The sequence below is a fragment of the Narcine bancroftii genome, chromosome 10, assembly GCF_036971445.1.
Source record: "Narcine bancroftii isolate sNarBan1 chromosome 10, sNarBan1.hap1, whole genome shotgun sequence".
Lineage (NCBI taxonomy): Eukaryota > Metazoa > Chordata > Chondrichthyes > Torpediniformes > Narcinidae > Narcine > Narcine bancroftii.
In genome coordinates, this window is record NC_091478.1 from 26591982 (window position 1) to 26606502 (window position 14521).

The window sequence follows — 14521 nt, forward strand, 5'->3', positions numbered from 1 at the left end:
TCCCTTGCTAACCACAGAGCAGCTATGGCATTGGATGCTGTAGGCGTTCTGTGGTTAGTAAGGGGTTACTTAAGTAAAAACACAATGGTGGATAAACTCAGCTTGTCAAACAGTGTTCTTTGTGTAGCAAAGATAAAGATTCATAACCTATGTTTTGGGCTTGAGCCTTCAACAAGGTAAGGGCTTACTTAAGGTGGTATGTGAGGGAGGGGGGGGGGTGGGATGGAAAGGTTGAGAACCACTGCTTTAAATGGAGCAATTTCCCATGAAATCAATAATGATCAGAGGATTGAAGAATGCATTGGGGTAATTCCTATTTTTGGAAATAGGGACTTGGGGGAAAAAAAAACACAGATGCTGGAAATCCAAGGCATGAACTGGAAATGTTGGAAGAATTCAGCAGGGACAGGCAACACCTGTGGAAAGAAAAATGAAATTAATGTTTCAGATTGAAGGCCCTTCATCAGAACTGGGAAAGAATCTTAACGAAGGGTGTTCAGCTTGGAACATTAACCCCTTTTCTCTTTCCACAAATGCTCCCTGACCTGAGGAGTGGTTTTGGCATGTTTTGTTTCTGAGATTCTTGGCCTTCAAATGGGAGGGAAAGTGGACCCTCAGTTTAATCTTTTACGGTTAGTGCATTACAACACCTGGGATCAGTGTACTTGTTCACCGGTCACTTAAGGCTAGCATGCAGGTTCAGAAAGCTGTGAAGAAGGCAAATGGAATGTTGGCTTTCATAAAGAGGGGATTGGAGTATAGGAACAGAGACGCCCTTCTGCAGTTATACAGGGCCCTGGTGAGACCCCACCTGGAGTATTGCGTCCAGTTCTGGTCTCCAAACTTGAGGAAGGACATACTAGCTATAGAGGGTGTGCAGCGCAGATTTACAAGGTTAGTTCCAGGGATGGCAGGGTTGTCATATGCAGCAAGGCTAGAAAAACTGGACTTGTATCCATTGGAGTTTAGAAGGATGAGGGGGGACATGATTGAGATATACAAAATCATCAGGGGGATAGACAAGGTGAAGTCTGATTACTTGTTCCCAATGATGGGGGAGACGAGGACTAGAGGGCATAGTTTAAGAATACAGGGTAGGCCCTTTAGGACGGAGATGAGAAAGCATTTTTTTACCCAGAGAAGTGTGAATCTGTGGAATGCTCTGCCACAGAGGGTGGTAGAGGCGGATTCGCTGACTATGTTCAAAAGAGAGTTAGATAAGACTCTTGTGGGTAACGGAGTTAAGGGTTATGGGGATAAGGCTGGAAAGGGGTACTGATGGTAATGATCAGCCATGATCTAAAATGGCGGTGCTGGCCCGACGGGCCAAATGGCCTACTCCAGCTCCTATTGTCTATTGTCTATGTACTTTCTCCCCCTGACTGTGTGGCTTTCCTCTCGCTTCTCTGGTTTCCTCCCACATTTCAAAGATGTTTGGGGTTAGCAGGTAAATGAGTTACATGGGTATATTTGGGAGGCACAGGCTTGTGGGCAGGAAGGACCGGTCGATATCTCTATATGTCAATGGTAGAATGTAATCAACCTTCCTGAAAGGCAGCTGATGCCTCGAATGTAACCGGATTGAATTGCTTGGTCAATCTTCCATGAACGAGGCTTGAAACTATAAGATGGGGAAGCACAGGACAAAGTTCTTAAATTCATCACACCATCATAAAAGTGCCAATTTTTAATTTAATTATTGCTCAGCACTTCAGGGAGTTTTAGGATCCTCAGGATCTTGTCCCTCAGATGGTTTAAAAACTGGCATATTTTCTGATCTCCTCGCTCCCTCTGCTGTCTCTTCTGAGTACTTCTTGAGCGAACCAAAGATCGCTGGAGAAACTCAGGTCAGATTTCAGATGTAATATCAGAGTGATATCATGTACAACCCTGAGATTCTTTTTTCTGCAGAAAAGTCAGAATTACCACTTAATGGTAGTGCAAACAAAAACTGTACATAGCGCATACATGTAAAAAATAAATAACTATAAATAGATAATGAATGTAAACAAACTGTTCAATACAGAGATAATTAAAAAAAAAATTAAAGTGCAAAGTTAGAGCCCTTAAATGAGCCCCTAATTGAGTTTGTTGTTGAGGAGTCTGATGGTGGAGGGGTTGCAGCTGTTCCTGAACCTGGTGGCACCTATTCCTTTTTCCTGATGGCAGCAGTGAGAACCGAGCGTGTGCTGACTAGTGTGGATCCTTGATGATTGCTGCTTGTCTCTGATGGCAGCGTTCCCTGTAGATATTCTCAATGGTGTGGAGAGTTTTGCCTGTGATGTCTTGGGCTGTGTCCACTACCTTTGGGAGGGCTTTACACTCCAGGGTATTGGTGTCCCCATTAACAGATTATGATGCAGCCGGTCAGTACACTTTCCACCACACATCTATAGAAATTTGGCAGGGTTTCTGGTGTCACACCTAACCTCTGCAAACTCCTGAAGAACTAGAGGTGCTGACGTGCTTTCTTCACAATGCTATGAGTGTATTGGGTTCTGGAAAGATTCTTAAGTTTGCTCACCCTCTCCATCTCTGATCCCCAAATGATCACTGGATTGAATACCTCTGTCTTTCCCTTCCTGAAATCAACAATCAGCTCTTTAATTTTGGTTACATTGAGTGCAGGTTGTTGTTGGTGAACCATTCACCCAAGTTTTCAATCTCCCTCCTGTGTGCTGACTCATCACCTTTCTTTATGTAACCCACTATCGTGGTATCGTCGGCAAATTTGTAGATGGTGTTATTGTCGTACCGAGCCCGTGGGTGTAAAGTGCGTAGAGCAGGGGGGTACAGTACCGATGGAAATTGTGGAGGAGAAGTTCTTACTAATCTGCACTGATTGTGGTCTGGAGGTGAGGAAATCCAGGATCCAATTACACTGTGGTGTGTCGAGTCAGACAGTATGTGTGGTTAGGCAGTAATGAAGTGCCTCCCAGATACACCATGGTATTAATGCATTTGTTTTGTTTCATCTCTCAGCTTAATTCATCTGGATGATTTGCTGACCAAGACTTGCAGTAGTTGTGAAGCTGCCTACCGCGTCCTGTACTGGGAGGATCACTCTCTGTCTTTCCTGTAAGTGAGTGGTGAGCTGCAAGAGGGGTTATGGGTGAAGTGGGTGAACTTGTTTCAAATCTCCTAGCCCTGACTGATAAGGTGATTGGAGTGAAACACAAAAGTCTGCAAATGCTGTGATTGTAGTAAAAACACAGAAACGATCATATCCCATCTGATAATGTGTAGTATCTGTGTGATTCCCTGATTCTGCTCTCTCACTCTGTCAGTGTTCATGTTTCTATGAAACTGGAGGATCGAACATCCTCATCTCCTGTCTTCTCACAAACTTGAGCCCACCACCAAGCTGTGACCTGATATCACTGGTTCCAGCACTTCAGCATTTAATGTCATGAACATGTCATGAAATTTTGTGGCAGCATTATGTGTGTATGTCAGATGCAAAATTGCAATAAGTCACATTTCCGTAAATGCGTTATTTAAAAAAAATTGGACAAAAACTGAGGTAGTGTCTGTGGTTCATTGTCCATTCAGAAATCTTGCACTGCCTTCCTTACAAAGTTGGGAATTCTCAAGTAAATCCTTCTTTGTCTTCACTCTTCTATCTCCCTGCAAATCCAAGATTACTTCAATTCTGTCTGGCACCACATTCTTGAATTTAGTTGCTCAATAGAGTTTATCATTCACAGGATGCGTTCACAGGACACTGAGAAGAGTATATAATTTTGCTGATGACCAGAGAACCAGGTTACAGAAAGAGGCCCTTCAGGCATCTGGCCGATGCTAAACTATTTATTCTGCCACTGACCTGCACCTCCGTTCCTCTCTCATCCTTCCACCCGTCTTCACTGAAATGTCAGAATTGAGCCTGCATCCACCACCTGTTCTGTCAGCTCATTTCACTCTCACACCACCGTCTGTGTGAAGAAATTTGCCTTAAGCATTTCACCTTTAGCCCATGTCCTCTAGTTCTTGACTCACCCAACCTCAGTGGGGGGGAAAAGCTTGCTTGCATTTACTCTATCTGTATCCGTCATAATTTTTTATACCTCTATCAAATATCCCCTCATTCTTTGACTCTCCAGGGAATAAAGTCCTAGCCTACCTATTAATAAATAATTAAACACATGGAACCTTTCTCTGGCCTTCTGCCTTCTCTGGTTCATTTCATTTCCATCTGCTGCCGAGACATCAACCGTCTCGACTTCACCACTTCATTCATCTATCCTGATTTCATTGTAAAACCAACAGACAAGGGTGGTGCTGTTGTGGTCTGGCACACTCTACCTTGCTGAGGCCAGACATCTCCTCTTGCCTATTCCTGTAACAGGACCTCACTAAGAAACATCAGGCCAATGTCTCCCGCACCATCACTGACCTCATCACTTCTGGTAATCTCCATTTCACAACCTCTAACCTCATTGATTCCCAACCCTACAATGCATGGTTCTGACTCCTACCTTAGAGCAACAAACTCAATTGTTCAGTAGACCCATTGTTTCTGCATTCTCCTGTCCCACCAAACTGGTATCATCGTACCTCAACTCCATTTTGTCCCCCTTGGTCCATCACTTCCTAGATACATCCGTGATACATCACTATGTCAACTTCTAGTTCCATGAGGTGACCTAATAGAAGTTTATAAAATTGAGAGGCATCAATAGGGAAGATGATTAGGATCATTTTCCCAGAGTGGAAATGCCAAATACTAGAGAGGATAGAATATTGCTCAGGAGCCAGCTATGTGACCCGTACTCTCTATGTCAACCATGTTGCCCATTTAAACTGTCTGCACAAAGCCTCTATCCCTCACAGCACAGTTAGAGTAGGCTTAATGCGACGCTATTACAGTGCCAGCGACCTGAGCTTGAATCTGGTGGTTTCTGCAAGGAGTTTGTATGTTCTCCCCAGATTTGCATGGCATAATTTGGTGGCTCAGGTTTAATTGGCTGGAATCAACTTCTTTCGTGCTGTCATTAAAAATAAATTCCCTGCCTGTTCCATGTATCTGTCTATTTGCCTTTAAAAATGAGCTATGTATCTGTTTCAATCACCTTCCTGGCTGGGCTTTCCATGTACCTACCACTCTGTAAACAAAAACTTGCCCCATAAATTTCCTTTAAATTTTTTTATCCTGTCTTCTTAAATCTATGCCCTCTGGGAGGCAGGCAAGATTAAATTGGAATTGTGCTCAACCAAAGGGCCTGTTTGTGTGTGTCCTGTTCGATGCTTTCTTTTTCCTGTGACTATATGGGTTTCTTCCCAATGCTCTGGTTTCCTCCCAGGTCTGTGTGAGTCATTAAGTTAATTGGTTGCTGTAACTTAGTTGAGTGGTGGAGAGAATCAAATGGGATTACTGGAGGATCAGTGCAAGTGGGCATTTAATGGATGGTCCTAACTTGGTGGGCTGAGGGATCAGGTTCTGTGCAGTGTAAATCTCAGACTGCCATCCTTGGTCTGAGGGAGACCTTCCTGCATTACTTACTCTGATAGGGGGTGTTCTGGTACTGGACCAATGCAAATCTGATGTTTCACTGATTTTTTTTTTGTCTTAGGTTTTACGGAACCTTGCTGGGAATACTTTCCATCTTGTACCTGTTCCCACCCTGCTGGGTCCTGGCTCTGTTGAACAATGTGATATTTCTGGGAAGTGCTGACTTTTACCAGGGTAAGTATTTGGCAAATGTGGAGGTTATTTAACCACAGAATTAGCTGATTCCAGTGAAAGACATCTTTGGTATCTGTTTAATAAAAGTGGTACAGCAGCATTCGCTCAGTGTGTGTGGCCTCTCAGCCCCAGTATTTGGGTTCGTCCTGTCTCTAGATCAGCAGTCTAGACCTCGGAGTGCTTGTCTTAAACTTGTTAACTGTGCAACTGGACCCCCATCTAACATTCATAGAGAGTGCCCTCTTCGGCATTGTGCTTCAGTATTTGGTGTTGTTACGTTTAAATCTGACTGGTCTGAGGGCCAAAGCTGTGTGTATGAAGGCCATTCAGCGCTGTCTGTAAGGAGTTTGTACATTCTCCCCATGATTTCTTTCCACCCTTCAAAACATATGGGGGTTGTAGGTTAATTGGGGTATTTTGGCTGCATGAGCTCGTGGGCCAGAAGGGCCTGTTACTTTGCTGTATGGCTAAATTTAAATTTTAAAAAATTAAATCCAGGGGTTTTTGGGAGGCTTAGTGCAGGATGTGTCCTTCCCATGATCGGAGAGGACAGCACGGAGTAAGACTGCAATGATCTGATTTCTGCCCATTTGGGATGTTCCTGGCACTCTCTTTGAACTTGCAAGATTCATTGGAAAATTTATTAAAGTGAACAAATTTGAATGAAGCATATTGGAATGTTGAACATACATGTGAGGTTAACCACTTTGGTGGCATTAACAGGCAGGTAGGTTGTTTTTTGAATGGTGTGTGGCAGTGTGAGCTGTGAGAAGATTCCAAGAGGCTGCAAGATGAGTTGGACTGGGCAAATGTATGGCATATGCAGCATAATGTGGATAAAACTGCAAGACCATAAGAGGCAGAAATAGGCTCTTCATTTTTACTACTCAGCTCCAGTGACCAGCCTTCTCCCCATAACCTTTGATTTCCTTGCCTGGCTATGAGGTAATCCACTTTTGTGGCAGTAACAGGCAGGCAGATTATTATCTGGTGGGTATCATGGTGCATTGGTTATTGCAGGGAGAAATGCAGGTCCAGAAGGCAGTGAAGAAATCAAATGGCACGCTGGCGTTTATTGTTGGAGGTTTTGAATACAGGTTTTGAACGTGGAGTGGGCTCAAAGGGCTGAATAGTCTTGTTTTCTGTGACCCAATAATCTGGGAAGTCTCCCACTAGTTCCTGGAGCATACCAGATTACTGGAGTTTACTCAGCCTGGTGTTGGTCACCCCGTATGACCAATGAACCACTAATCCCCTGATCCAGCTGATGAGCTCGTTGTAATCACTGGCGTTCCTGGTGCCCAGCTCATCCACAGCTGCTGCGCAGTCACTGTGACTTGAAGTCGATGCTCTGGGGAGGCAAGGCGCTGTGGAAAAGAGCAGCAGGGCAGCCTGATTGATCGCATCTGCTGGCACAAGATTGAAGTGTGTTGGGGCTGGCTGGAATGCTGTCACTGCAGTGAAGTCTGTCCCCATAGGGAGCCTTGTAACTGCTTTAGCTCTTTACAAGAATGAGAAAATGAGAAAACATTGTCTTTCTGGCTGTTATTAATTTTGTTTTATTGCTGTCCTTTATGTCTCCTCACATCCCCTGTCTGATCCCTCCCGAGGCTCTGACTCAAGTTGGGACAGCACGTCCTTTGATATTGAATTGTTTATTGTCACATGCACTAAAATAAAGTAAGACTCTTTGATTGGCGTGTTATCCAGCCAAGTCAGCTCATAGCAGGAAGTCCAATAACAACAAACAAACAAATAAATAAATAAATAGACAGATAAGTATAGGGTGGTGTTTGGCTGTCAAATAATATTGAAATGAGAGTTTATTGTTTTGTTTATAAGTTCAATGCTCCAAAATTCTTTCCAGATGCACCAGCTCCAATAACATACATTAAATTACCACGTTATGCCAAGGCAGATAAAGAAGAGATAAAGAAAAAGTCACATATGGGGTTAGTGCAAAAATAAGTGATGTTTCACTAGTTCAGACAGGTCTTTTGGTGATCTTGGAGTTTAAGGTCAGGGTGGTACAAGGAGGTTCAAGAACCTGATGGCTGTTGGAAATAAACTGTTCTTGAACCTAGAGGAGCTGAAGATCAGCCTTCTGCCTTTTTTGTCCTTGAGCTGGTAGCTCGTTCCATCATCCAGTGTATGAAAGACTTGCCCCTCATATTCCCTTTAAATCATTCCCCTCTTACCTTGGGTAAAGCACAGAATTCTGTAGACGATGTGGTTGAAGTAAAAGCACACAATGCTGGAGAGGCTCAACAGGTCAAACGGTGGCCTTTATGTTGCAAAGGCAGAGATATATAACTGACGTTTTGGGCTTTAGCCCTTTTGGCAGTCTCTTGTGCTTCCTGTGTGGAGTGAGTGTAGTTTACCCAAGGCTGTACAGCTTTCCTTCAATCCTTCACCCCTGGAAAGATGCCCAGTATCCTTTGAGGTAATTACTCTCACAGGCACCTTAACCTATGTCAGCATTTTCTCCTCTACATCGGAGAGATTGGATGCAGACTGAGGGATCGCTTCGTTGAGCACCTCAGCTCTCTCCAATGCCATAGTGTGCCCTCCCAGTGACCACCCATTTCAGTTCCCCATCCCATTCCTTTTCTGACATGTCTGTCATGGTCTCATGTACTGCCAGACTGAGACTACCCGCATATTGGAGGAACAACATCTCAACTTCCATCTGGACACCTTTCAACCAAATGGCACTAACATTGAACTCTCTGGTTTCCATCAAAGCTTTTCTCCCTCCCCCACCAGCTTCTTCCCCCTCTTCCTTTTCCTCTAGTTTGTTCTCTTTCTCTCTCTTCCCCCACCCTCTTTTCCCTCTATCTCATTTCACAAAGTCAAAATCAATTTCACCTTTCCTCATCATATCCAATTAACATCTTTTGTTGGTCTAGACTCCTCCCCCTCCCATTCTTCCCCCTTTTTCATCTAGTCTATTCAGATGCCTGCCTGATTTTGCTAATACCTCGAAGATGGGCTCAGGCCCAAAACATTGGTAATTGATCTTTATCTCCTATGGACGCTGTGAGTTTCTCCAATATTTCTGTCTGTTTTTACTACATTCACGGCCTCTGCAGTCTTTCGAGTTTCATAACATTTTAATTATAACTATTATCATATACATTGCCTAATACACACTTCCACTAAAATTTTTACTTGCTGCAGTGGAATGGGTGCTTTTGTTTTAAAAAAAAAAGCAGAGAAACACAATAGCTGCAGATGCTGGAATCTTGAGCAAATAATTACTCGAGGAACTCAGCAGATCAAACGGCATCTGTGGGTAGAAATGGTCCAAACCTTTTATCATGACCCAAAATATTGATTGACCATTTCTACCCTGGATGCTATCTGAGCTGAGTTCCTCCTTGCTGACCATCAAGAACCCAACTGAAGTCTCTCTCTTTACAACGTGGCAGCAAGAATTTGCTTGCTGTGCATTTTATTAGCTTATTAAGAATGAGGGTTACAAGGGAAAGAACAAGTCTCCTTAATGATCAGGAGGGGTGGCTATGAGCAGAGCCAGAGGAGATAGAGAAAATCTTAGCTGAATAGTTTGTGAATCAGTTTACTGTTGTACAGGATAAGCAAGGGAGGGAGGTAATAAAAGATGGCCCATGCCATTTTTGCATCAATAGTGGACTTGTTCGCAGTCTTAGATTGTATGAAAATGGATAAATCTTTCAGCTCTATAAAACTCTGGTTCGGCCACACTTGGAATATTGTGTTAATTTCAGAAAGGATGTGGCAGTAACAGAGAGGGTTCAGAGGAGATTTACCAGGATGTTGCCTGGATTGGAGACCGTGCCTTATGAGGCAAGGTTAGCTGAACTAGGGCTTTTCTCTTTGGACCCAAGAAGGATGAGAGGTGACTTAATAGAGGTAGATAAGATTATGAGAAGCATAGATAGGGTGAACAGCCAGCACCTTTTTCCCTGGGGCAGAGGATATCTGTACAACGTGAGGGGAGAAATTCAGGGGAGATACCAAGGGTAAGTTTTTTGCCCTGAGAATAGAATGCATTGGTAGAGGCTGGGGACATTTAAAAGACTCTTAGGTACATGGATGTAAGAGAATTATGAGGTGGGGAAGGGTTATTTATTTATTTATTGAGAAGATTTATATAGGTCGGCACAACATCGTGGGCTGAAGTGGGTGTACTGTGCTGGAATGTTCTAAAAATCTCTGACCCAGACCAAGTATATTGTGGGAAGGCAGGGTGGAAATTGAAAGGAATTTATAACTTAACAAAGTACAAAGTTTAGATTTATTTTCAGGGTATGTACAAGGCATCACATTATGACTGATATTCTTTTTCCTGGGCTAGGCCGAATTTTGATTTTAATTGCTGAAGACGCAAGTAGTTCTGGGAGAATGGAGGGCAGCAAGTGGTATGCTGTTGTTTAAAAAGGATTGTAAGGATAATCCAGGTAACTAAAGATCTGTCAATCTGATGTCTTTGGTAGGGAATCTGTTGGTATTCACTGAATTAGAGTAAGTTGTTATAGAGGCTCTGTGAAATTTTCATAACTGTCCATTGAGCTGTGCAGAAAGACCCATTATCACAATTTGTGCAGAAAGTCCCATTATCACAATTTTTGCAGCCATTTAACACTGGGGTGAAAGGGTTCTGAGAGGTATAATTTATCTACATATGGATGGCTAGGGGAACATTGGGGAGAGCCTGTATGGATGTATGCATGGGAAATCATGTCTCAAGAGCTTGATGGAATTTTTTGGAGGTGACGAAGAAGTTAGATGAGAACAAAGCTATTTATTAATTGTATGGATTTTAGTAAAGCATTTGATGACATTCCACATGGTAAGTTGTTGTGGGAAGTTAGGGCAAAAAGTAAAAACACAAATGCTGGAGGAACTCAGAAGGTCTTGCACTGTCCATAGGAGGTAAAGATATATTGTATAATCAACATTTTGGGCCTGAGCACTTCTTCAAGGTAGGGCGCACGGGATGGGATGCCAATCAGTCGACTAGATTTAAAAAAGTGGCTTTGAGACAGGAGTCAGAAAGTGATTGTTGAGGACAGTTTGGAGGACCATGACCAGTGGATGCCTTTGGTTTGGTACTATAATGTTTACTTTTTGTAATATACAAGGAATGAAGTTTAAATGTATGGAGTTACTTTAAAGCTGGAGTGAAACACCGAAAGCCTACAGACACTGTGATTGTAGTAGAAATGCTGATAGAACTCAGCCATTCTCACAGCATCCATAGGAGGTAGAGATACATAACCAACATTTTGAACCTGAGCCCTTCTTCAAGGTATGACCAAAATAGAGAGGATTAAAATTTCCTGGCAAATACTGTTCCTCATCATGATCCTTAGAACCTAACGTTTGGGTTGCCTACCCTATGAGGTATGAGGGCTCAGGCCAGAAATCTTGGTTATATATCTCTACCTCCAAGGGATGCTGTGAGACCTGCAGAGATCCCCCTGCATTTCTGTTTTTTTAATTTCAGTAATACACATCTTGACCATCTGGGGGCAATGCCTACCCTTTATGTGCAGAATGAAACCAGTCATATTAATGTGTATTTCTGTACCACACTAAATACACAAACATTATCTATTTACTTCAGATTCCCTTTATGTGAGATTACTAATTTGCTAAGTCTTTGCAAAAGCTTCCTGATGACGACCCTTTTCACTATCTTCAAGGCACAGAGCTGTTATTTAAGATCAAGATTGCACCATTTGAAAATATTAAAAAAGAGTAATTGGGTATTGTTCCTCGAAGGTCTGAAATGACACTTGTCTGTGTTTTGAAACTACGTGTTCACTGTAATTAGAATGAGTTGTAATAGAGGCTCTGTGAAATTTTAATAACTGTCCATTGAGCTGTGCAGAAAGACCCATTATCAGAATTTTTGCTGCCATTAACACAGGGGTGAAATGTTATTGGCAGTAGACATGGAATGGGTTAGAAGCAAAGAATTAAGAACATTGTGCAAAAAGCACATTAAAGTGTGTTTTCTTCCAAGACAATAGTCAGTCATGGTGTCGACTTGTTGAGGCTGCACACTGATCAGAAGACAGTGCGTGTGTTCCATTGACAGAAGCCAAGGTCCACAAAACTCTAGGAATTAAGCTCCCCTTGGGCCTAAGATTATCAGTGCCTTTTATCCTTGGAGATCAGGATTAGTTTGTCAGCAGTTTTTGCCAGTTCTGTAACCCAATACCCATTGCTGATCTTAGCGTTGGAGTCTTTCCACCTCCTTTCCACCTTTTTATCAACTGTTAGGGAGTGATTATTAAAAAGTTTGTAAAACTGCTGGAAGAACTTGGTGGGTCAGGTAACTTCTGTGGAGGCAGAGAGACGGTTGATGTTTTGGGTCAAAACACTGCATCAGAATTATTTTTTGTCTCCAATTCCAGCATCTGCAACGTCTACCTGTATTTTTTTCCCTTGTATGTGGCGAAGGACTCAGCCCTGAAGCGTTGGTTATCCTTAATTCCAATGGATGCTGCCATTGTATATTGCCCTTGATCCCAGCATCTGAAGACTTTCTTGTTGAACAACATTCCCCTGACATTTGCCCTCACAAAGTGCAACCTCACACTTGCCTGATTAAACTCCATCCATCATTTCTCTTCCCATATCTCTAACTAATTCATATCCTTTTGTATTCTTTGACAGCCCTCTACCAGCCATTCTCAGCAGGGGTCTTACCCTCTCTCCCCTGGAGGCTACAGCACATTTAAGTAAAAGCCTTGTTTCCTTTTCGCCTCGCGTAACATAACATTTTTTTTAATGTAGTCGGTAGGAGAGAAGAACGGAAGAAACCAAAACTTGACTGCTTCCCATAAACTTTGCTAAATGATAAGGGGGGGAGCCATAGCCAGTAAAAGGTTGAGAATGGCTACTTCTACGCTGTCCACAGCTCCTCCAACCTTGCATTTTCTACAAACTTACTAACCCATCTACCTCCCTTTTATTAATATAGACCACCACTCTGGAGGAAACTTAAATAAATAAGCAGATCACCAAGATGGTGCCAGGTTTAAGGCAATTGAACCATATGTTACCTGGGTTGGGAGAAAATGTGGTGAGATTGGAGTGTTGTAATATTATTCCCAATGTAAAATCTAGGCTGACAATCCAGTGAGGGAGTCGTGGAGTTACACAGTATAGAAACAGACTCTTCATTCACGTTGTCCAAGCAGGCCATCTGTACCCATTTGGACTTCTTCACTACAGCTCCTGTCTTTTGGGTGAAACGTTATGATGAGGTCCTTTCTGCTCTCTTTGGATGTTAAGCATTGCACAGCATAAATTTGGGTAAGACCAAGGAGGAAGTCCAGAACCAAGGGAGTTACAGACTGAGGAGAAGAGGGAAGCCATTTAGGACTGAGATGAGGAGGAGCTTCTCAACTCAGAATGTGTGGAATTGCCTCACACAAAATGTTGCTGAAGCTGGTTCATTGGATAGATTCAAAAGGAAGTTGAATGTGGCCCTATTAGCCAAAGGGATCAAGGGGCGAGGAAGTAAGAATAGGGTACTGAGGTCAGATGATCAACCATGATCATGTTGAATGGTGGAGAAGGCTTAAAGGCCTGCACTGATTTTCTATGAAATCCCCAAAATATCCTTCATCTCTTGCGAAACATCACTAAATCAGATAATCACATTACTGTATGTGGGAACTGTGTGTAGATTGGTTAATGAGCACAACAGTAACATTTAGGCGAGGCATGGTCTATCCTTTGCAGGGTCTTGCTATGTATGTTGATCGTCAAAGGGAGTTGCATCAAAGGGAGCACCTTTTTTAATATTGATCGTCAGGCTTGTCCTCTCCCATATGCTTCTGTCAGTAAATTCAGCTCCTGAATTTGTGTAAATGCAAATACCATCTATATATTGCTGGAGACTGGCTTTGGGAACCAGATATTGGAACAGTGATTCAAGAGGATGCTGAGGGCAAGAAGGACTCTTGAAGGGCTTCAGGCACTGAAGGCTTCCTGACTATGTCAGAGGTTGGGATCTGGAGCACAGGCTGCCGATGAATCGAACAAGTCTGTGTGACTGCAGAGGCTGCCGAAGCACTGGAGGCGAATCCATGGACACTCAGTGTCTCCTAAGGGGCTCTCTTTTGCTTTTCTTTCTCTCAAATTGTAAGAGGTGCCAGGCGACACTTTTGATGACTCAGTCTGCCTTACGCCAGGCAGAAAGCAATTTTGGGTAATATTGCATGTTCGACACTATACATTTTCAAGATTCATGTCAATAAAGACAGCTTGAATCATACATCACTGAGATTGGGGTGACTTCAGTTCTACACTGAAAGCAAAGGCGTACGTCACTGATGAAATTCTCTGTTGCTTTCCATGCACTAGCACAGTCATTAGGTTCTCACTGCTTGAACATCAAGACCTCAAACCCAGCATAGAGCACATGGCCCATTGGGCAGGCAATGATCTCTGCCCATCTGTGCCGTCTACAGAAAGAACCTTGAGGCACTGGGGAGATGCAAACAACACTGCAAAATCCCCACAATTTACTGTCAGAATTAGTGAACTAATACCATCACCTTCTCTCAGGCTAGTATTAAAGTCTTAGTACTACTTTGTTGGTCCTAATGGGCAGGGCGCATGGTTTTACGTGCCTGACACTGGATTCCTGAAACAGACACTCTGAAGAGCTCGGCCACACCAGATGGACAGCAGAAAACTTTCAAGGATGACCTCCAGGACACCGTGAAGAAAAGTAACGGCTCTACTCATTTCTGGGAATCCCTGGGCCATGAATGCCAGAATGAATGAAGAACATTTGGGATTGAGAACCTAGAGCCCTGGTGTTGGAGG

At 43.1% G+C, this 14521-nt stretch overlaps 1 protein-coding gene across 3 annotated transcripts in view; it reads left to right on the top strand.

Annotated features, from left to right (window-relative positions):
• The window catches only part of zfyve27 (zinc finger, FYVE domain containing 27), a 185029-nt gene that overhangs the window by 22991 nt on the left and 147517 nt on the right, over positions 1-14521 (top strand). For all 3 annotated transcript variants that reach the window (XM_069900320.1, XM_069900318.1, XM_069900317.1), the window contains exons 4-5: positions 2983-3078; positions 5574-5686. In XM_069900320.1, coding sequence (XP_069756421.1) covers positions 2983-3078; positions 5574-5686 — 209 coding nt within the window. The remainder of the gene's footprint in view (positions 1-2982; positions 3079-5573; positions 5687-14521) is intronic.